Source organism: Pyrgilauda ruficollis, unplaced genomic scaffold, assembly GCF_017590135.1.
Source record: "Pyrgilauda ruficollis isolate IOZ18807 unplaced genomic scaffold, ASM1759013v1 scaffold15, whole genome shotgun sequence".
NCBI classification, from domain to species: domain Eukaryota; kingdom Metazoa; phylum Chordata; class Aves; order Passeriformes; family Passeridae; genus Pyrgilauda; species Pyrgilauda ruficollis.
The window spans coordinates 8,888,147-8,909,211 of record NW_024513654.1 but is presented as its reverse complement, the minus strand read 5'-3'; the positions used below and the strand labels follow the sequence as shown (position 1 = coordinate 8,909,211).

General features: G+C 40.1%; 2 protein-coding genes across 8 annotated transcripts in view; one reads left to right on the top strand and one right to left on the bottom strand.

Moving 5' to 3' along the window:
* Positions 1-301: 301 nt before the first annotated feature.
* ZDHHC6 (zinc finger DHHC-type palmitoyltransferase 6) lies at positions 302-10,692 on the bottom strand. 3 transcript variants are annotated; one of them, XM_041461581.1, is made up of 10 exons: positions 10,161-10,692; positions 8,318-8,409; positions 6,566-6,725; positions 5,370-5,531; positions 4,733-4,786; positions 3,085-3,252; positions 2,764-2,805; positions 2,271-2,416; positions 2,139-2,182; positions 302-863 (listed from the first exon to the last, which is right to left on the bottom strand). In XM_041461581.1, exons 1-10 carry the CDS (start codon positions 10,674-10,676, stop codon positions 760-762), a joined length of 1,488 nt encoding a protein of 495 aa, XP_041317515.1. In that variant the 5' UTR covers positions 10,677-10,692; the 3' UTR covers positions 302-759. The 3 variants fall into 3 exon arrangements, with proteins under 3 accessions (XP_041317515.1, XP_041317518.1, XP_041317517.1); XM_041461584.1 differs by having other exon boundaries at positions 10,136-10,522; XM_041461583.1 differs by lacking the exon at positions 302-863 and adding an exon at positions 870-1,426.
* Positions 10,693-10,906: 214 nt separating this feature from the next.
* Positions 10,907-21,065, top strand: part of VTI1A (vesicle transport through interaction with t-SNAREs 1A) — a 267,292-nt gene continuing 257,133 nt past the window's right edge. For all 5 annotated transcript variants that reach the window (XM_041461587.1, XM_041461585.1, XM_041461589.1 and 2 more), the window contains exons 1-2: positions 10,907-11,034; positions 17,569-17,627. In XM_041461587.1, the coding sequence (XP_041317521.1) occupies positions 10,941-11,034; positions 17,569-17,627 (153 nt within the window). In that variant the 5' untranslated portion in view covers positions 10,907-10,940. The remainder of the gene's footprint in view (positions 11,035-17,568; positions 17,628-21,065) is intronic.

Sequence of the window (21,065 nt, the reverse complement as noted above, 5' to 3'; positions counted from 1 at the left end):
GATTTAAGGTCTTCCTTCTAATAATTCATAGCAGATGCTAAATGAAAATGCTTTAAGAAGGCTGTTAATCATTAATAGCAAAATTCATAAAAATTTTTGCTCTTGAATACTGGCTCAGATTCAGAGGAAACACACAGTGGTGGATGTAATTTTTGCCATTAAAAGCACAAAATATTCCTATTGCAATAACTAAAGCCTTTGGAAAGCAATTTACAAGGTTAAATGTTTACTTCCCAGTCAGTTCACACTCCCATGCCTATGAACTAGTTCTTCTAGGTCTAAGAACAACTGAACCCACAAGTGAATATGAATGTATCATTTATTTGAGGTGGACAATTCACATAATTAAAAGTCACAGGTAATGAATTTTATCTAGAATTTGAATCAGGTGTTTATTCCCAGGGGCAGCTTCAGAGGAATACAAAAGATAAGCAGCACGCATAATGATCAGATGCGGCTGAAGAAAAAACCTAAAATCTTAATGCTCAGAATGTAATTTAACAGAAAAAAACAATCCTGACTTGTGATGAAAAAGATGCATCTTGAAGGCAATCCACTGAATGGCTTCTTCAATTATTTATTGTTTAAAAAGTATGCAAACCATGGCACAGGCATATACAACCCTTTCAGCAGTGAGGAAAAGAAAACCTCATCCTAACATATTCATTGCATAAGTCTAAAGTAATATACAGAAAATTTCAAGTAAAGGATTGTGGTCTGAAGTAAAAATTCCATTTCATATTAAAAAAAATTAGAAGGCTATTTGCTTTTCTTCTCTCCATCCACTGGTTGATCCGTTTCAGAGTCATACTGGTATTTTTCCACACACTTCCTAGGGAACCAGCCTCGTTCTCTTATTCCACCTTAAGACATGAAAAGTTGCATTAACTTAGAACAAAACATGGCCCACTACTGAGGAAAAACACAAGACTGGAAGAGACATCAAGCACTTACCGAAGTTATTTTCTTCTAAAAGACAGAACATCTAAGTAATTTCTAACATCATTGCCTGGGGAGGCATGGATTCTCTCCAACTACCTAAAATGTTTTCAGACATCTCCAAAGTTTTGCAGTGCTCTACCTTTCTTGAGAAAATTCATCTTCATAACCTATCTGAATCTTTCCATCTATAAAACAGGTTTACAGATCCGTTTTCTACACAGCAAGGGCACAGGAAGCAGGTAACAAACTTGTCTACCACAGACTTTCACACAGCTGATGACTATTTGTTCATACCCAGGCTGTCTCTCATGTCCTACTCCTTTCCAGGTAAACTATCACAATTCTTTTGGCTTTTCCTTATAACTCACATTTTCTACTATTGTAATTTTTCTCTGTTTTCCTCTCAACAGTTGATCTTCCTCTTTCTTGAGATGCAGTAACTGCTTTTACTTGTATGAGTATTTCAGCAGTGTCTCTGCCAATTCTGAGGAGGATGGAAGATTTATTTCAGCATCTGGGAAGCTTGTGCAAATATGAAATGCACATGCAATGAATTAACAATTGCTTGGAAGAAACAACAGAATCCAACATACCCCCTGGCAGGCAAAATTTTCATTTAGTCCAAAGCAAGAGGTCTGAAGGTGAAAAATGTAAAAGCTTCAATGCAGGTGGCTGTGATGCTGACCTTCTGCAGATCAGCAGGAGTCTTTAATACTTTCAACACCCCCAGGTAGTTTTATAAATGCATATTAAAGTCTCCAGAAATTATTCCAAACAAAGACATGATGCCTTCTAGTTTTTAAGATACACAAATATTAATCTCTATAGTTATACAGAGTGTGTAGGTAGGAAGCCTGGATTTGTTTAAGACAGACCACCATTTAAATATCAAAAAATGAATAATCCTTCAACCTCTTTATGGTCTAAAAGTCTAACTTTTCCTTAGAATATGAAGTTTCAATAAACTACTAATTCAGTGCTCTGTCTGTCTGACAGAGTGAATTAATGTTTATCAAAACTGGGAAGTCTGTTAGATGTAAAGAATAAAACCTGTGGAGAGTGCAGAGAAGCTAGTGCCAGTGATGTTATCCTTCTACATTTTGAGAAATGAACATACAATATTGGCCACATTTCTAGATAGCTATAAAATTGATCTGCAATTTTCAAGAGAAGAAATGAAATTAACTGCTCCATACCATCAGCAGCTGAGATGAGAATCTTCTCACCATACATCCAGTGTCTGGGGAAGGAAGTATAGTAGGTAATTAGATGCCACAACTCAACCCAATACTTCTTTTAACCAAATATAAAGGTGTGGAACCACTAACTTTAAGCCTCTGGTGGCTAAAATCAGATCCCCTTTACTCAGTGCAATTCTAGGTTCTTCAGTGCACGGTGTTGTGAAGAATGTTTTAACACCTTTAGTCACAGGGCAGCAGACGCCACTGTAATCTTCTACGGCTCGATACCGCACCTACGGATTGGAACAGAACACAGAAATTTGTTTTTTGAAGGAGTTATGGCCCTACTGATTAGTTTAACTCTATAAAATTCAATTCAAGCATACCACAGATTTAAACATAATGACAGTGGCTGTCAAAGGGACTCTAAATTCTAAATTACTGCTTAACAATGAAGCACAGTCCTCTTTATTATCCTGTTTCTTCCCATCTGGAAACTAAGAAGCAAATGCAAAGGCTGAGTGCCAAGACTGATTAAGCAGATTGCTTTACATTGTTTGTGTAGCTTAATCACATTTATTTATATTGCTATTTCTATTATTTCAAAGTAATTTTAGACCAAACTTCAACAAATACTTACACTTCTTACTCGCTTGTCTGCTTTCTGTTTCAGTTGCTCTATCTATAAATGATTATAAATAGAAGTTTAGGCAGCATTCAACACAAAACGAAGCCAGGTATTGAGATCATTCAACAAACGCAGGAAGTACCATTAGCAGTTTGAAACACAAACAAAAGCATAACTTTTTAGTGCATCAAAAATGGGAGAACATTTAACAGAACTCCTGTACATGTATTTCAAGCCTTTTAGTTATTAAAAACGCTGGTCTATTATTGCAAGGAAAGCAGACAATTGGATAGTAGGGAGAATCAGCTTGAGACACCACTGAAGAGCAGTTACCGTCAAACTGTACTGGTGACATCCATCTCTAACTGGCCAGTCCAGGCCATCTCCCTCAGGAATCCCAGACCATGTAAACACTTGCCTGAAGTTCTTCCATTTACTTCCCATATCATAGGGGAAGATAAAGGTCTCACCCGTTTGGTAGTACTGGATTCTGTCTTTGGCCTAGAAAATAATTAAGAAATGCAGTAGATAAAAACACCCTACACACTGCAGACAAGCAGCTCATATTAAGAAGGCTGGGTCATAAGCCCTGTATGGGTCCATGGGACCTAAAGGCAAATATTTTCAGGCGAGAGTAGTGAACTCCTGCTATATCAACCCAGGCTTTAAAAACTCCTTAAACCAATCATGGCATTCAGAAGGATGTCTGGTTTGGGTGTCCCCATCCCTGTCACCCTCATTTACCCTTTAACAACAGAGTCCACTGACTACACTGATAATTCCCTCCACGCTCCGATCTCACTTTACTGCTTTCTTTTAGGGACCAATGCCTGGCTATTTCTCAGTTACACACAAAAGCTTCCACAGCTCAGAACCCTCTGACTAATGATCACAAACATGACTCAACACTGGTAGTGCCAATTCCTCCTCTAAGAATGCACACACAGACATGATCTGAGCTGCCCACATTCCATAATCACGAGCTTTACATTCCCACAGTTCTGATGACATCTAGTGGAGCAGCCACAGAAGTGTGTTCTCTTTGTTGCAATGCCATTTTATTCAATATTTATGTATTACAGTCCATGCTCAGCTTTCAAAAGGGACACATTAGCAGCCTGTGTTTTACAGTAAAAATTTTAATGTATTATTCCAAATTTTACAATGTAGTGATAACAGGGATTTCTTTCACTTATGTTCCATCATTCCACTATTCAAAGGTCTAACAGGACTTGGATCAAGCCACATCCCATGCAAAGAGCTGACATTACAAAACTTTAAGTACTTATACATAGTCAAGATTCTCATGCTAATTTGGCACACAAAATAAAAGAAAGACAACAAGACATTAATGAAATGTCTGTGGACTTACACAAAAACTACCAGGTAGAACCAAACTAATTTCTAAATACTGAGTCAGTTTTGCTTCCTCTAAACTTAGCTTCTGTTGCTTGACTATATTTCTCCTGAAAAATCTTGTGAAAACCTTTATAAAGATACAGAGATCCAAGAGAAATTTAAAGGACAGAAGACTAGATATTTTCTAGCACTTCTTTAAAACCAAGGAAAATCCTCCCTTACAATCCAAAGTAAGAAATGGGTAAAACCATGAGTCAAAAGATGCCACTTGGACTGGGTCACTGAGGTGGACAATCTACATCTACAGGCAGATGTAATGACTAAGACAGCTCAAGTTCCAGATTAAAACACCCATATATTTCAAGTACGAAAGCCTTTTCAAAGCAAATATTATTCTGTGTTCAACAAATTCCTCCAAAACAAAAGAAAAATCTATGCATTTACTTGATTTCTCATTTCTTTCAGTGAATTTCAGAGATGGTAAGGGAAAAGCTTGTTGTAGGTGTTAGGTCAGCGGTGAATTGAAATAACATTTTTGGTTTTAATCCAGAGATGAGACAAAAATTATAAATACAGCAAATAGACTTTGTAACAGTACAAGAATACTGTATTAAAAGCATACCTTTTCTTCAATCCAGGATTCGATTGAAGTTTTATTTGTCAAAATTACTTTCATCTGAAATAAAAGTGTTAGGTGAAATTAGGATTTATTTTCTGCAGAAACACATCAGCTATACAAAGAAAGCTTCATTTAACAAACTAAACTTGTTTTAAAGAACAAAGCAATTCTTATAGACTTAACTGAAACACTTGTTAGAAGCCAACCCTCAGCAGAGATAGATGATCTAGAATTATTCACTTAAGACAGTATCACACAGTATTGCACTTTATGCTTAAAATGTGTCTTTTTGTTTCCTTCCAAAGGTCTCCAACATTTTAAGAAATATTTCACGCGTATTTACACTTATTTGCAGGGACAGGGCAAGTATTTTGCCTTTTTCAGAGAGTTTATAAAATCCATCTCATGTTTTCTTAGTTCATTAGATTTTCACATCCAAGTCCTCCCATGAAAAATAATGAAAAAACCCCAAAACTGTGGTAACAGAAAAACTAGGACAAAGCTACATAAATCCCTGGGAAAGTTATACAACATAAGCTCTGAACAACTGTTCTTATCTCAATCCTGAATTCTGTTTCTGCTCCACAAGCACACAGAACTTACAGCTTTTAACTTCTTTGTAACAGAGCCATAGACTCACCTGGATAATAAACAGCATACCAACAGCAATAGTTGTTCCTAATGCCAGTCCTAAGGCAAATAAAGATGCAGCAAATGCAGACAGTCCGAAGGGAATAATGGGACGAGGGTCTCTTTTGGCTGCACTCATGTCAATCTTCACAGAACTCCACCCAAAAGATATCTGCAAAGAGGAAAATTCCATTCAGCTCAAGATCTTTAGATCTTTCCAACTGCTGAAACAAATCAAGTTATCCCTATGAAATCTGGTTCTGAAAGTAAGTGTCCAACAGCTGACAGAGATGAAGCAAAGTAACAAAAAAAAAAATGCTCAAAAGACTTATCTTCAGAAGTTTGCTGCTAGATGGAAAATGAAACCATCTTGCAAGCTCCACAGACCCAAAAATCAGCAAAAAAAATCTGGACTCTGGTATGTTAAAAAACTCACATTCATCAGTGTCAGATGGACAATGTTCGCATAGAACAGTCCCCGTTTGCCGTGGAAATGCTGCAGGTTTCCTCTGAAAGCTTTGCAGGCAGCAATTGTCAACATTATCCCTCTGCAAACACAACTCAGCTACTACAAATCCAACTTCATCTGTTACACTCAGGTGATGTCATCAAGCTCTTCACTGCAACCACAAAGGCTGAAATCAAAGCTTATAATCTCAGCCATGGATCTGAGATAAGGGATGTATTCCAGAACAAGCTTTACTCACTGTTGAAGTTTTCCAGTTAAAAAAAACACATCTAACATATTTATCTTTAGTCTCAAAAATAATGTACTTTTTTTTTCTTGAAGAAATAGACACAATTCAAAAAAAGTGGCCAGTAAAAGAAAATAAATAGGATCTAACTTGTGTGTTGGAAATAAATAGCAGCTGTTTTCTTTGCCAGCCAAAACACAGCCTCTCTCTCTATATATAAAGTACTACTCAGAAACTGTCTTCAGCCAATGCAAAGCAATAGGAAACTCCCTGTGATTATGAAAAGTAACAGAGAAAAAAAGAATGAAAATAGAAACAGCTTTCTCTGAATCCTCCTCTATTCCCATAAATACATCTTATAGGTACACAACAGAACTAGGAGTGCATGAGGAAAGGAGAACAAAGAATTCCACATGCTTCTTCTCAGAAAACCAAATTCTCTTATACTTCCAGAGATAAATTATGCACCTGACTTAAATAATATTTTAAGCATTTAGTCATGTTTTCTTACTCTGTTGTAAAGCTGAGTGTACATTGTCATAATAAATATGAAAGAAGCGTGAATGCATCCCAGTGGAGCTAAGAGGAGAAACAGAGTGAAAGATGCATGATTCTGGTATCCACAACAGTTGTTGATCCAAGGACAGTGGTGATCCATCTTCATCACACATCTGTGAATAATAAACATTGATTAATATAAAGGACACATATGATGTTTCTCAAAAAACTCAAAGGATGGCTGATTTTCCACTTCTCAACTTCCTTTATTTCATTTGAACCCACCAATTTCTGACAGATCAACACAGTAGTTTCTTTTCAGTTGCTATTCAGAATTATATTTCCATGTTATAGAATTTTGAAAAGCAAATAAAAAGTGCATCCAGGTCCTACCCTCCTCAGTTATCTGTCCTCCTCTTTACTCAAACTAACTAGTTGCTAATAATCACCATAGTACAGAGCCTGGAGACAGAGCCACAGAATGGGACTTGTAAGAACTATGATCACAATAATTAAGCACTACTGTTAGTGCCAGTTTTTAAAAATCAGAATACCAGGAAAATAAAGGAAATATCAAATTTCCTGTGAACTACTTGTAGAAAGAGTATTTAAAGAAAGATATTCAGACAGAAGTGTGATAGTGACTCTTTCTTTTCAGTGGTAAACCCTCTGAAAGCTTTCTCAATTGCTATGTATCCACCTCACACATTGAAAATCCTTTTCAAAATACATTTAACATGTGTAAACACCCTAGAGACACTCTTGTATTCAATATAAAGCCAGTTATTTTGGTGTAGCTTACAAATGCAAAAAAACCCCACCTGAGTGAGTAAAGATTTGTTCACATTCCAAATTACCTTGACAGGTGTAAAAGTCTATGTGACCACCTAAGTGATCAATCCTCAGTGTAAAGATTGTCATTCAAGGACAAGAGTCATTAGTTTTAAATCTGGGCATGATGTAGCCAAATTACAGCACTGCTCTGGAGTGTCAGTTTGTTTCCTATAAAAACACTGCCTGCACACCTTGGGTTTACAGAAGTAACAAATGAACATGTATGTTGCAATATCCTTTCACCACACTCTCTTAGGAGTCCTTCAGAGGACAACCTGCTTGGACTGCAGACAGCTGAAGTGCCTTGATTTTTTCAGGATGCACTAAATTCCAGTGACAGCTATTTATAATAAAGTGTCCTTTGTATCAGGACCATTGTGTTGGAAGATAACAAGGTGCAAACTTCTTAAGTTGACCAAAGGGTTTATTACTTCACTTAACATGCCAACTCCCCTCAAAAACCCACTTTGGTGAAGAGTGAAAAAAAGCAGTCCAAATTTCCACTCAAATCAACATTTAATTCCCATTTGGAAAGATGACAGAATAGATATTTCTACTCTAAGCAGCTCAATGTTTGGACTCAGAATTTTAAAAAAATTTCAGATAACTTTTAGGTATTTACAGACTCACATCCCTGAAGCAGGACTGCATTGTTTTGTTAGTACCATCAAGAAGCTCTTAAGAGAAACTGATTTCAGACTATAAAGGAAATGTTAAAGACAGTCATTTTTCTAAACTACAACACAGCAAAACTGTATAGATATCATACAACTAGAAAGTGGAAACACTTGAAAGGGCTATAGTGCTCATATGGAAGCTTTTTAAAAATCTACAATGCAAGTGCTGGAAGCACAAATTATGGTAATAGCCCACGATTAGATTTGAAGCTGCTGTAAAATGGACTTTCAACAGTTGTGAAGAGGAACAGTACCTGTTACATTTCCGACAGTGATGTGAGCGAGGTGCCTTGTAAGACTGACACACTTTACAGTATTGGAGATACATGCAATCCTGAGATTTTTCCTTTAAACAGAAGAACAGCAGTGTTAGATGTACACACAACTCTGCTGGCAATGTTTATCTTGGCATTTCCCTAACTTTTGATTCCTTCTGACAGGGTGTGTTTCATGGTCCAACCCTATTTAATGGTAGGCGTCAAGGAGAGGAAAAAACAAAATTAAATAATCTCCTAGCTAATCTCTTGGCTGTCAACACAGCCATCTTCCACTGCTGAAAGTGCTGGTTACTAAAAGAAATAAACAGTTCTTCTGTCAGGAAGAGCAACTGTACAAGCAGGATTGAACAGTGAAGTTCTGAGAGTAAAAGTTAGCATGTTATTGTTGTAAAAAAAAAAAAAGTCCTGAGCACATTTTCTCTCCATTTTACACAATAAACCACTCTAAGCTTACTACTCAGATACAGCACTGGTAAACACTAATGTTCAACTCCCTCACAATCTGCTTTACACACACACACCTCAAGTACAGCAAGATGAGAGACAGAGACACTTGTAGACAGAAAGCAGTGGCCAAAATCTTGCACTCAGGAAGTGGAGCACCCACTTGTCCTGCTAAGATGATTATCAGGATCCTCTTCTGCCCAGACTCTGTCCTGAGTTAATATTCCACAATTAGAAAGGTGACCAGCACTAAACTGCATCAGGCCACTGGAACACAAACTCTGGGCAGCTGCCTTGGGATACTGAACCTGTGTCATTCTCGACTACAATTCTTCCAAGAGATTACTGAAGCCAGGAAATGCAAATTTCTATCTTGCACTGTGTTAAGCAGATGGTAACCATATAATTTTCTGGCTTGCATAAAATAAAAAAAGAAATCTTCTAAATTAATTACTTCCAACTGTTACTGCTAGCAGCAAAATCTCCAAACCAGGTGTCTGCAGGGGCATGCAGATCACCTTGAAGTTCTCATTCTCAACTATCAGTGCTTGTTTTCTGCTGCTTTGCTTCGAGAAGCCCCTAATATAATAAAACTGCTGCCAGCCAAGCAGCATTACCAGAGCCCAGACAGCACAGGGAGGGGATGGAGAAGGGCAGCAGAACAGAACAGAGCCTTGGAGGAGCAGCTAAAGGACGTAACTCAGGCAAGCAGGAAGGCCGCTCAGCTCTGCAAGGCTGACAAAGCAACAGTCACGGAAATCAACAGCGCTGTGCTTGCTGGAGCTGGGGTCAAGGAACGGCCACCTGAAATATTACAACACTGGCCACTGAAGACCACCAAAGGAGACCCCAAAAGGCCACATAAGGACTTCTCATAAGGAACCTGACAATGTAAAGCAATGCACTACATACACATACATTAAATAAGTGGGGATAGCTAGTGAATGTGTAATCAGTGTGGCTGATAACAACTCTGTTTACCCAACGCTCGGCACACTCGGTTAGAGGAAGGATATTTGAAGGGTCCAGCGTGCTGCTTTCTAACAGCAAAACTGTGTTAGAAAGTTTCTATCTCTGATTTCGGTATCAGGAGCAAACTGGGTTGTACGGGAAGCTCAGGAAGCGGCAAGAGCAAACCGGGGAGAGGCAAAGGAAAGATTTCGGAACAAGATAAGGAGGAAGGAATGGCCTGAGAGCGAGCAGCGTTCCTGGGGGACAGAGGAGAAACAGAGACATCGAAAGACACGCGATCTGCACTGTCCTGACCGCGGGGGCGGCCGGCCGGCCCCAGGGCTGCCCGCCGGTCGCCCGCGAGGCCCCGGGACGAGGCGGTCGCAAGGCAGCGCTTACCGGCGTCCACCCCAGCGGGACGTACCCGGGGCCCACAAACATGGCGCTGAAGTAGTTGTAGAGGATCATGACGGTCCAGTTGAGCAGCATCACGAAGTTGACGCTTCCCCCGGCCGTGTCCAGGGGCCAGTACCAGAGCGCGGCGTCGGCCATGGCGGTGGCGGAGCACACGGCCACCACGGCCAGCGCCACCGCCGGGCCCCAGTGGCACAGGCGCCGCGCCCGCTGCAGCGCGCCCGGCCCCGCCATCGCCGCTACCGCCGCCCGGCCGCCGCCGCCCCGCCGCCGCCGTGCATGGCTCCCGCCGGCTGCCGACGGAGAGGGCGGGAAGGGAAGAGGGAAGGGACTGGGAAGAGGAGGGGAGGGCAGGGAGGGGGAAGGGGAGGGCAGGGAAGGGGAGGAGCGGGGCGGGAGCGGGGCCCGCGCTGCCGCCGCCCGCCCGCCCGCGGTCCGCTCGCAATACGGCCCCCCCGGGAAACAGCGGCCCGCCGGTAGCGCCGCGGCCGCGTTCCTCCCTCCTGCAGGTTACGAGGCGGGGCATGAGGGGCTGCGGGGTGGGAGTGACTCGTCATTGCCGCCTCTCCTCCGTGCCTGCGGTGCGGCGCGATCCCGAATGCCAAGGCCGCTCAGGATTTGTCGGAAGGGCCGAGAGGGGCTGAGCAGTGCCGGTTAAATCGCCTGAGTTTCGGCGGAACGTGTGGCGAGGCGTCCGGGGGCGGAGAGGGGGACGCGTTTTGGTGTGGCAGAACGCGGAAGCGCCGCGGTCCGGAGCGGCGCCCCCGGCACCGGCAGCGCCATCGCCGCGATGTCCTCCGACTTCGAGAGCTACGAGCAGGACTTCGCCGTGCTCACGGCAGAGATCACGGGCCGCATCGGGAAGGTGCCGAAGCTGGTAGGAGGTGAGCGGCTGCTCTTCGCCCCCGCGGCCCTCGCTCCGCAGGCCCGGCCGGCTCGTCTGTGGGAGCCGCTGCAGCTGCCGGCGGTGGGCGCGCAGGGCGGCGGCGGGAGGTGCCGGCGTGGTCTGAGCGAGCTCTCACCGAGGTGTCTCCTCGCTCCTTACGCAGCACAGTCACCTCCCTGCCCCGCGTCTGTCCCAGCAGCGAGCTGTCTCTTGAGACGTGTTAAGAATGCTCTGACAATATTTGTGTGCTGGGCACCTGTGAGGATCAGCTCTTCCCTTCTGCCCGGCTCTGGGGCACGCGAAGTTACCCAGTGCACCTGAAGGGCTGAGCAGACCTGGTGGGGGATGTTCCCTGTAGCAGCATTGCTGCTGAATCTTCTTTATTGTGATCATGCCACGACATCACTAGTGGAAATCAAGTGTTTTTCCTGTGGCACAGACAGATTTTGTGCATGACTTTATCTGAATCGGTATTTTTGCTGCCTACTCCTCGTACGTTTGGTTTGGATAATTGACTGTGGTGACTCACAGGCAGGAGCAGATTCAAAGAAATCCGTGTTCATTTACTTTAATGTGTTTGTCAGTAGCCTGCAGCGTTCATGGTCTGTTTCATGACGTATCCCTGCAGTAGAGTCAGTACTGTCTGTAAGACTAGAAGGATGAAAATTTTAATTTTGTTAATCAGCCCAGCTGAATCTTCCAGCACACAGGAATCAGTGCCCCAGTACAGGGCTCTGAGTGTGAGATGGAGGGAGGCTGACACTCGTGGTTTTCCCATCTGTTCCTCTTGTAGCTCAGCTTAATGCCTCTTCTTTCCAGCTCATTTAATACTTCTGCCTCTGCTTCCTATGCATATTACCCAAAAGCTTGGGACCCTTAACCCTAGGAGTGGATACTATATAAGAAGGAGGTAAACACATACTAATGGTGTACTTTTGCATATGACTAAAGGAAAAGGTATCATGCATCCAGGACCAGAGAATAGCATCCTACTTTTAGAGTGGGAAATGCATCGTGAAGTGATGAAGTAGTGACTCTAAACAGGATTTGAGGTAGGTGGTCAACTAAAATGTGTGATCTCAGGGGGTTTTGAATAGAATATCTGTTTTGATTTTGGAAGGTTATGTCCACTTCTAATCGTAGCAAGTTAGAAAGTCTTCTGAAAAAATAGGGTTGAGTTCTATGGCTAAAGGAAACTATGCCTTTTCCTTGGCTTAACAAAGATGTTTTGCTCTTGATCTCAACAGCAAGGACACAAAGAGATAATTCAGTTAGAACCTGCAGCTGAGGTGGAAAAATTTGTCTGTTTCGAATGGAAACTTACAAAATGAAGACAAGAGAGAATCAGAGTTCCTGTGATTGAATTTTAGAACTGGTGTGTAATTTAATCTGCTCAGAAATTGTATTCAACCTGTAAATGGCCACTGGAACCATTTACTGAGGTGATGCAGGGAATCCTTCACAAAGGTTTCTTAACTTCTGAACAGTACATTTAAGGACCTCTGGCAGGAACAGGGAGACATCATAAATACACTACTGGTTCATCCTCTGAAAATCAATAGTGCCAGACTGATTTATAGGAAAAGAGAGATTTAATTCCCTAATTGTAAAGAATAAGAGATTTAAGATCCTTATTGTATAGATTTTGGAAGTCATCAGAGTCTGTTCAATAGTAGGAAGACTATTCTGCATCATAGTAGTGGATTTCCATAATCCTCTCCTTGAATCAGTCTCCCTTATTCACTTAGGGAGATTTTGGAGCTTAAATAAAAGATGTTTAAAGAGTATTGGCTTCAACAGTAACATAGCCTAGAAGCAGCAGGCTTTGAAATCATCACTTTTTTATGAGACCATTAGAAGGTTACTTTTTTAATAGAATTTGCCTCCCCTCAGAGGAGACAGAAGGCGTGTTCCCTGCAGGACCAGGAATGTGGTACTTGGCTAAATGGAGTCAAGATAAGACAAAAGTTAATTTTTTTCCCCTCATGTTATATTTGTGGTTAGTTATACATTGTTTGAACTGACTTGCATTACAGCTGCTTCTTGCACTGTACATTTATGGCTTAGCTATTGCTTCTGTTTTCAGGGCTATTCTGTCTTTCATCAGGAAACAAAAATTTCCATGACTTCAAAACAAACTGCAGTCTTAGTTAACAGAGGCATTTGACCACCTGGAAAAAGAAATCTCTGATTATGCTGAACACTTTATCAGAAATATTTTAAATACACATTTTCCCCTTGTTTCTTAATAGGAATATTTGCAAGATCTTTGCTTCTTCATCACCAGAAGTTCCAGTTAGTTCTTGTGGCGCTGACTGGGAGAGCCTCAAAAAGAGGATTATGAGGTGGGAGGGGAGCTGAGGTGACAGTTTTCAGCAGCAGTGATTTGAGAGAGATTGCTGATGGCCTTCTTCCTCCCCGCTGGAAGAAGCAGGATGAAAGGTGTAAGGACTTGTGCCACTCTGCATAATAAAGAGAGATCTCCTGAAGTCTAGTGACTGGTTATTTCCCGCTGCTGCCCAAGATGGACCTGCTCTAATGGAGAAATGCTGCTTAATTGGTTTTGCAACATTCCTGCATTCCGTGTTGTCAGGACATGGTGCTGTCCTGTGTTCTAAGAGGATGATGGCTCAGCAGACAATCCTACAAATGCATAAGTAGTTCAGCAAGAAATGTAACAAAGGCTCTCTGATATCACAGAAACAATAAGCAACAGGGACAGTAGAACATCTTGGGAAGAAATGTCTTCTGTTGTTGAGGCAGACATCACCTGGGGAATTAAAGAAAGTTATAAATAGAGAAATGCCTTTTAAATAGATTTTCTGTGATGCTGCTGCAGGTCTTTGAAGAATGAAGATCATTGACTGATGTGTTTTATTAATGCTCCTTGGTGTTTCAGAGAAACATCTGTCTTACGATTTGACCAAAAATTCATATAAATTTTTATTGCTTGACATGAAAGAGAGTTTTATCAGCATGAGTGGTGATACTTAGTCCATTTCCAGCACAGTAGCCTCTGGTTTGTGATGTCTTTGGACTGGAGTGCTGCCATTCTTCTCATACTTGGTACCTGCATTTTCTGCTGGGCAATCAAAGTGCTGCATTTCAGTTGCAAGCAGGTTTAGCTGAAGAAAGCCCCACCTTTAGTTTTCTGTTGTACTCCTGCACTGAAGTTTACTGTCTCAGTTTCAGGTCTGGCTCATTATGCTGTGCCTCTTGAGCACAGTTTTAGAACCCAAAGAGAGAAATGCACGTACTGTTCCATTTGTCTCTGCTGTTGGACAGTAACTTCTGGCAGTGGTGAACATGTAACCACCTGAGTGAACACAGCAACATCTGCAAGTGGTCTGTGAGCTGAAGCCCTTTGTTACTCAGTCTCCTCCTCAGCATGTACTAATGAAAAGAAGCAATTCCATGAGCAGTGGGACTAAGTCTTGATCCTGGTTTTTTTGAGATCAAACCAGTGCTCTGTTATCTTTTCAACCTTGTAGACAGATTCCCACCTTTCTGCAACTGCTGTATTTTGGGAGACAAAGTGTCTAATGCCAGGGCAAAGCTGAAGGAATGGGAAAATGTAGTGAAAGCTTCTTTCTTTTAAGAAAGTGATACAACCTTGTGTACAAGCTTGTGTAATAGATTTGTTTGCAGTCCTACACAGAGGAAAACCCCCTTTTGTTTCCAGTCATTATCCATAGTTTGTCAATTTCACCACTTAAATGATACAAACTATGTGGAATATTTTGTTTGGGATATTATGTGTAGCAATGTAAGGAAAAAATTACATTTAGATATATTTGATGGCGCGTTGTTTTTTATTTTCTCTAAAGGGTATTTGAGTTCTCAACCAAAACAAAAAGTTATAAAACAATTTTTTCTTCATTTCCTGTGAAAGTATGCATAAGGAAATGATTGAGTAGGCAGCTTGAAAACTGCTAAGTCACAGTGGACTAATACAGTTGGTAATATGAACATCTTTAATTAGACTGTAACTTGTTTGTCCTGATCTACTTGATTAGTGGCAAATTTCTCTTACCCAGAGGAACTCCCTTGCATCTCACTTTCAGTCTCTGAGCAAGTCATCCTGTGAGTATTGTGCCCCCCTTCCTATGGGGATTCTGGTTGTGAAATAAGTTGTTTCCTTTGCTTAACCACTGAAGTAAAAGTAAATCTGAAAAGAAATGCTTTGGAAACCATGGTTACATGGTATTGTGTGCCCTAGAGGATCAGCAGTTGCAAGAATTTTAGCTGCTCTCCTGGAAGCCTGTGAAGATCCTGCTCCCGAGCTGCAGTGCTGGGGTGTTGCCATGTGCCTGCTCACATATCTGTATTTGAAAGAAAAACAAAGGCAGCATCTGGGTGATTATGTACCTGGGCCAGTATTAAAATATGGAGTTGGGTTAAAATTTAATCAACTAAACCACTGGAGATCATTTGAATACCCTCCTAATTTTATGGGAGCAGCTAGACCTTCTGTACTAGTGAGTTTTCCCTACAAAAGGTCTGTAGCTAAATTTCTCTGTGGGTCAGTAGGGTTTTACTGGCCAGTGGAGTGCTGAATAGTTCTTTTAATTACAAGTACAAGCAGAATTTGCTCAGTATGAAATACCTTTCAAAAACCCCCAACTTTATATCCCTAAATTTCAGGTTACTAAATATGTATGAAAATTGTGATCTAGTACAACTCAGGGAAGTACTGAAAATGCTATAGTACATTTATTTTCTGCTGCTGTATTTTAAAATTTTATTTCAGCTTCAATAAAATGGTGTTGTGTATTTCATACCTTCCATTGTTTTTATTTTCATCCACTGTCATCTTGCTGACTTCCAAATGAAGGAAAGAACAGAGGTATTTTGGGATATGAGAATAGAAATGTATGGGGCAGCTGGGGAAGGGGCAGATTTCTTTGGTTTTTTTTTATGTTAGGAAGATAAAGTGCTGAATTTTCTGGCCTGAGTGCTGTCGTGAGAACCTGGTGGGGAATTAAAGGAAGACATTGCCTGCAGAAAACTAAAGTGCTACACAGAAAATATTTCCTGCATCTTCTGCTGTGGTAGAATCCACCAGACGTAGCAGCGTGAATTCCAGATTTGCAGGAAAGATGGTCCCAAGCTGATCCTCTGTGCAGGCAGAGCTCCAGTATATGTAACTGAGGAAGGACAGATTGTGATGTTCCTGTGTCCTTGAATGACAGTGTAGAGTATTTTAGGTGAAGAGATGATAGATGGATAGGCATTTCAGCCTGTGAGAAGCTGATTTATGTTCCTTTATTAAAGTGGTCCTCTCATGAAATTCAGTGGCTTGTGGAATGCAAAGGATCGAAGGAAATCATCAGATTGTCCCTTTTGGTCTTTAATGTGTCAGTTCCAGGATACAAAGAGATCATGTGGAAGGGGGGCAAGGGGATTCAGACTTAAAAACAAAGCTCTGAAGTTCAGAGGTACATAATTAAGCCTTGTGCCAATGTAGACTTGTCCATTGTGACCTCTGGGGAGCTGTGACTGGAGAAACTTTGGTGGCTTTCACTTTTTATCTGCTTCATCAGGCAAACCACCAGTACAGATGTCTCATGATACTCTTGGTTTCAAACAAAGCATTTGTATGTTCAGAGTTCTCTTGTTAGCTTCATTGACACAACGGGCGGATTTAGAGTCTGAAGGCTGGAAGATGCGATGGTAGGATGGAAACCCTTGAATACCCACAGTAATGAAGCAGTGTGGGGACATTTTATTATTCAGCATCTGAATATTTCTCAGTCCCCTTTCATGCTGTAACAAACCAAGTTATGAAGCACTTGGGATGTTTGTGATGATGTGACACAGTCTCAGTTCTCAGTTCAGGCTGGATTCTCTGCCTGCAAATGGATGGTTGGAGGCAGGACAAAAGTCAGTCTCTGTAGCTGGGATATAGCCTTGCTGGGGAACCTGGCAGATGGTGATTGCTATGTATAGCTTAAAACATATTTGAATTTTTAAAAAATTCTATATTTTATTACTAATTTCCATTTTTGCTGTTACTAGAAGACAGTGGTTTTCTTGTAGTTCCTGTGGCATTTCATTTTATATCTGTTGAAGCAAAAGAAACAATCCTAGACCCAGCATAGGAGTAGGGGAATAGAAACATCATTCAGACTCTGAATTAATTTTAATTGGGATGCTTGATTTTGTGCATCTCATATTTTGCAAATGAATCTGTTAAGCCTTTGTTCTTGAATGTTTTTTCTTCCATTTTAGTGTATGCATGTGCGTTCTCATGCATTTGTACACACCAACAAGTGCCTGCTGAGGCATAATTCCTACAGCTGAAGCAGCTGTAAGTACTTTCCTAACTAGCAAATGCTGCATAACAGGGCAGAAGCACTTCAAGGATTCTCCAGTTTTTGGGTTTTTTTTAATTACTAATGTGTGTATCACCATGTCACACAGAATAAATCTTGAGTCTGTTTTAGCTGATACATACAATCTTTTGAAATTGTATGTTTTTCTTTCATGGTAAGAGCACAATTATATTGATACTTTCACAATTCTGTTTCAGATGAGAAGAAGCAGATGGTTGCAAATGTTGAGAAACAGCTCGAAGAAGCGAGGGAACTGGTATGTTCTGGCTTTTCTTATGTTAACTGCAAATTCCTAACAAAAGTAATAGGATCATTGATAGCAACATTTAACACTCATGCCCTAAAATACTTAATAATGATACATTACAAAATGAAATAATAGTCTTGAAATAGTTCTTATTTGAGGATATGAAATACAGGAAGAGTATCTTTTTTTAAGCCTGTGTTAAGTGATGCAAGGTTTTCACTATTGCTGTAAGTCAATAAATAGTTACAGACTTAAGAGTTGTGGATTAGGTCTTTAGGAATGGAATTAAATATTTACACACCATGACTTTGATTTTGACTTGTAAGACCCAAGCACCTGCTTAATTTCATCTAGAATGTCTTGTAGAGCAGTAGATCTTTTTTTCCATTTTAGCAAGTGAGACATAAAGGTGAGGACAAGGGGGCCATGGCAGTGTGAGTCACTGATCCAAGAAGAGTGTAGCTGTTAACCAAGCATTAGTTTGTGGTTCACACTGACAAAAAAAATCCCAGTATGTGACAAGCAACATGTGTTAACCAACTGTGACTCTCTTCTTTTATTTATTTTGTTCCCATTATAGCCTGTAGTGTCTTCCATCTGGGAGGGTTGTAAGAGTAAAGTTTTGTAGATGTGGAGTAACTGAGCAGAGATGTTGGTGACAGCTGAGATTGTCTTTTTCCCACATGGCCAATAGTTCCGTACCTGAAGTTGCTTTTGTTCATTGCTTGCAAATGGTTTGGTGTATCTAATGTCAGAAATGTAATCTGAATGTTAGGATAGGGAAAAAAATTAGCTTTTCTATCCTAGAATTTCTGGTAATGGAAAAAACTTGAATCAGTTATTTGGCTACTAACTAAACAATAAAATCAATTTTTTTAAGTTGCATAGGAAGAAAAATGTCTCTCAAGTGTTTGTAGGCATACATGGTGCTTTTGGTTTAAAAATAGATTTATTAGTCTTGTAGACCAGAGCATTGGAATAGCATCCAGTAAAGCTGGATCTTGGGATGACTTCCTGCAGTTTTGCCTTGTTAGGATGACAAGACACCTAACCTCTCTGATTTGGTATTCCCAGTGAGAAACATGGTAAATTTATTGTCTCATCTCATGAGGATGTTCTGAAGATACATTAAGGCCTTTTGGGCACTTCCATATTCAAACAGCTACAAAAAGTAGAAATCTAGAAATGTTTTTCAGCTCATTTTCAATACAAGTTGACATGGCAAAAGACAGAGCAGCACAGAGAAGCTCCAGTGTGGGTAGTCATTCAAATTTGGTTTTCTACTCCAAGTAGATTGGAAGGAGCAGAAATTGAGTTAATGGCTTCTTACTTCTCTCCTTATGTCAGGAAAAGATCGTCTACATTTGTATTTATTACAAGATTAAAATAAATCTAGTATTTTGTATTTTTATGCTAATGATGATCTTCATTTAATGTACTGGCTTTTCTTTCACACTTTTGTTTCAGATCTTTAGATTCAATTATTGGCTTTAAGCAATTACCCAACATGTTTGTGATTAATGTCAAGGCTTGGGTTTAGAAATCAATTTGAACAAACCTGCTAATAACAGAAATTATTAAGAGGATCCTATTTTAAACTAGAGGCTGCAGTAGAAAACCAAAATAAACCTAATTCTTTGCTGCTGATAGTTTTCATGCATTGGTTTGCTTCATTGTCTTGTGTAGTCAAAGCTGGGATTAGCTGATTTTTCTTTTTATTTCCTACTTGGCTAGGAAATAACACTCTCATGTATCATAAATATTATTATAGAGATAATTTATTTGTGTTCACTAAAGAGTGATGGTTTTAAAACACTGTCTGCTTTGTTTGGGTAAAATCAGTGGTGTAATTGATTTGTGTACAGAACTGACATGAAAACTTTCAGACTCCCAGGCTGTCTTTTCAAGCTAGAGCTGTGGCGTGAGAAATCTCTGGAGAGAAATCCTGTTGTTCTACATCCAATGTGGAGTATCTAATAGTTATTTTAACAGGTTTTCAAGAAAGGTGATTGTTGAGCTAACCTTGGGCAAATTTTTTGAGTGTAAAATCTAGCATGTGCCGGAAGAATTGTGAATTTTTGAGTGAAATTCTACTTCTAAGACAAAACTCTCTGTTACTTGCCTTTATCTTTGATGAAGAACGCATCACAAAATTGTTGTGTTGCAAATGCTGGGTTATTCTTCTCCTGTGTTTTTTTTTTAGGTCTCTATTTTAGTTCCAGGGCTTTAGAATCAGAATAAAATAGTGAATCTTACAAGCTTCTTAAAATATAGCAGCTGATTCCAGAGCAGATTCATATGGAGAAGTTCCTGTGGGAGGGGGAAACTTATTTTGGAGTGGACAACATCAGCCACACTACTTTGTTGTATTTTTGAATGGAAATACGAAGGGCTGCTCTGCTTTTGCTTGTTTATGAAAAATATTATTTTATGACCAATAATATGAGTTCTGAAAATGGAGGTGCATGAAATTAGGTTGCATTTAGGTTCACCCTTGCTTGGACCACTATGTTCTGCATGGCTTCTCATGGAAATTTCTCAGCCCAAGCACAAAATGCATCATTTAATCTTGTTATGAAAAACATTGGTAAATATTGGTCAACCTAAATATGCTTCATTGTTGTTCCTTGGACCTTACACTCTCTAATATTGACTCTTTAGAATGAACATTTTAGATTTCATGGATCACAGACTGATTATTGGTCCAAATTCTGGATTTACTGGTATATGTTTTTGTTTTTATAGAACAGACAAGAATTGAGACTTCATTGAAATATGCACACACACACACACACACACATATAAATATATGTATATATATATGAGGGAAATGTTTATAGAACATTTGAGATCAAATATATTAAGATGAAATTGATAAGAAATAAGCTATTAATTCCAGCTATTGGTTTAATTTATAATGCCCCTTTGTAAAGTTAAGCCTGAGCTAAAGAACTGGGTAGAATTAGAAATTGCTTTGTGTGTTTCAATTCATTAGTGACTATTTAATTAAAGTCTGCTTTATAGTTTATTATTGAATATAATTTTGTATAATCAGAATACATCAGGCAAAATTACTTTCGAGTATCTGGCAATTCCATTGATTAAATTCAGATGCTTTTCTTATGATATGAGGATGAAATTTCAAAGTGTAAGCAAGTGATTACATAGGAATAAATTCTAGCAGTCCCTTGTGAAGAACTGCAGCCAGTAGCCTGGGACCCTAATTGAAAAGCATTTCTGCTCCTATGCCATATTGTTCAACCAAGATCAGTAGGAGGTGAGTAAATATTGTTTCAGGTGCTTACAGCAACCGAGGAGAGGTATTCTTTTATCTTTTTTAAGTAAATTGGAAAGATTTTAAAGGCAGGTGTGGGATTCTTCTGCCTTTCAAAACAGAATTCCTGAACAGACAGCACCATATAGAGCAGGCTCCAGGACCCAGTGGGC

Excerpts from the sequence above, each read along its gene's own strand:
- ZDHHC6 (XM_041461581.1), bottom strand. The coding sequence starts at position 10,676 with ATGCCCCGCCTCGTAACCTGCAGGAGGGAGGAACGCGGCCGCGGCGCT. Across the intron at positions 3,253-4,732 it reads AATCCTGGATTGAAGAAAAG|GCCAAAGACAGAATCCAGTA; the intron begins GTATGCTTTTAA and ends ATTATTTTCTAG. Across the intron at positions 2,417-2,763 it reads CAGACAAGCGAGTAAGAAGT|GTGCGGTATCGAGCCGTAGA; the intron begins GTAAGTATTTGT and ends TCCAATCCGTAG.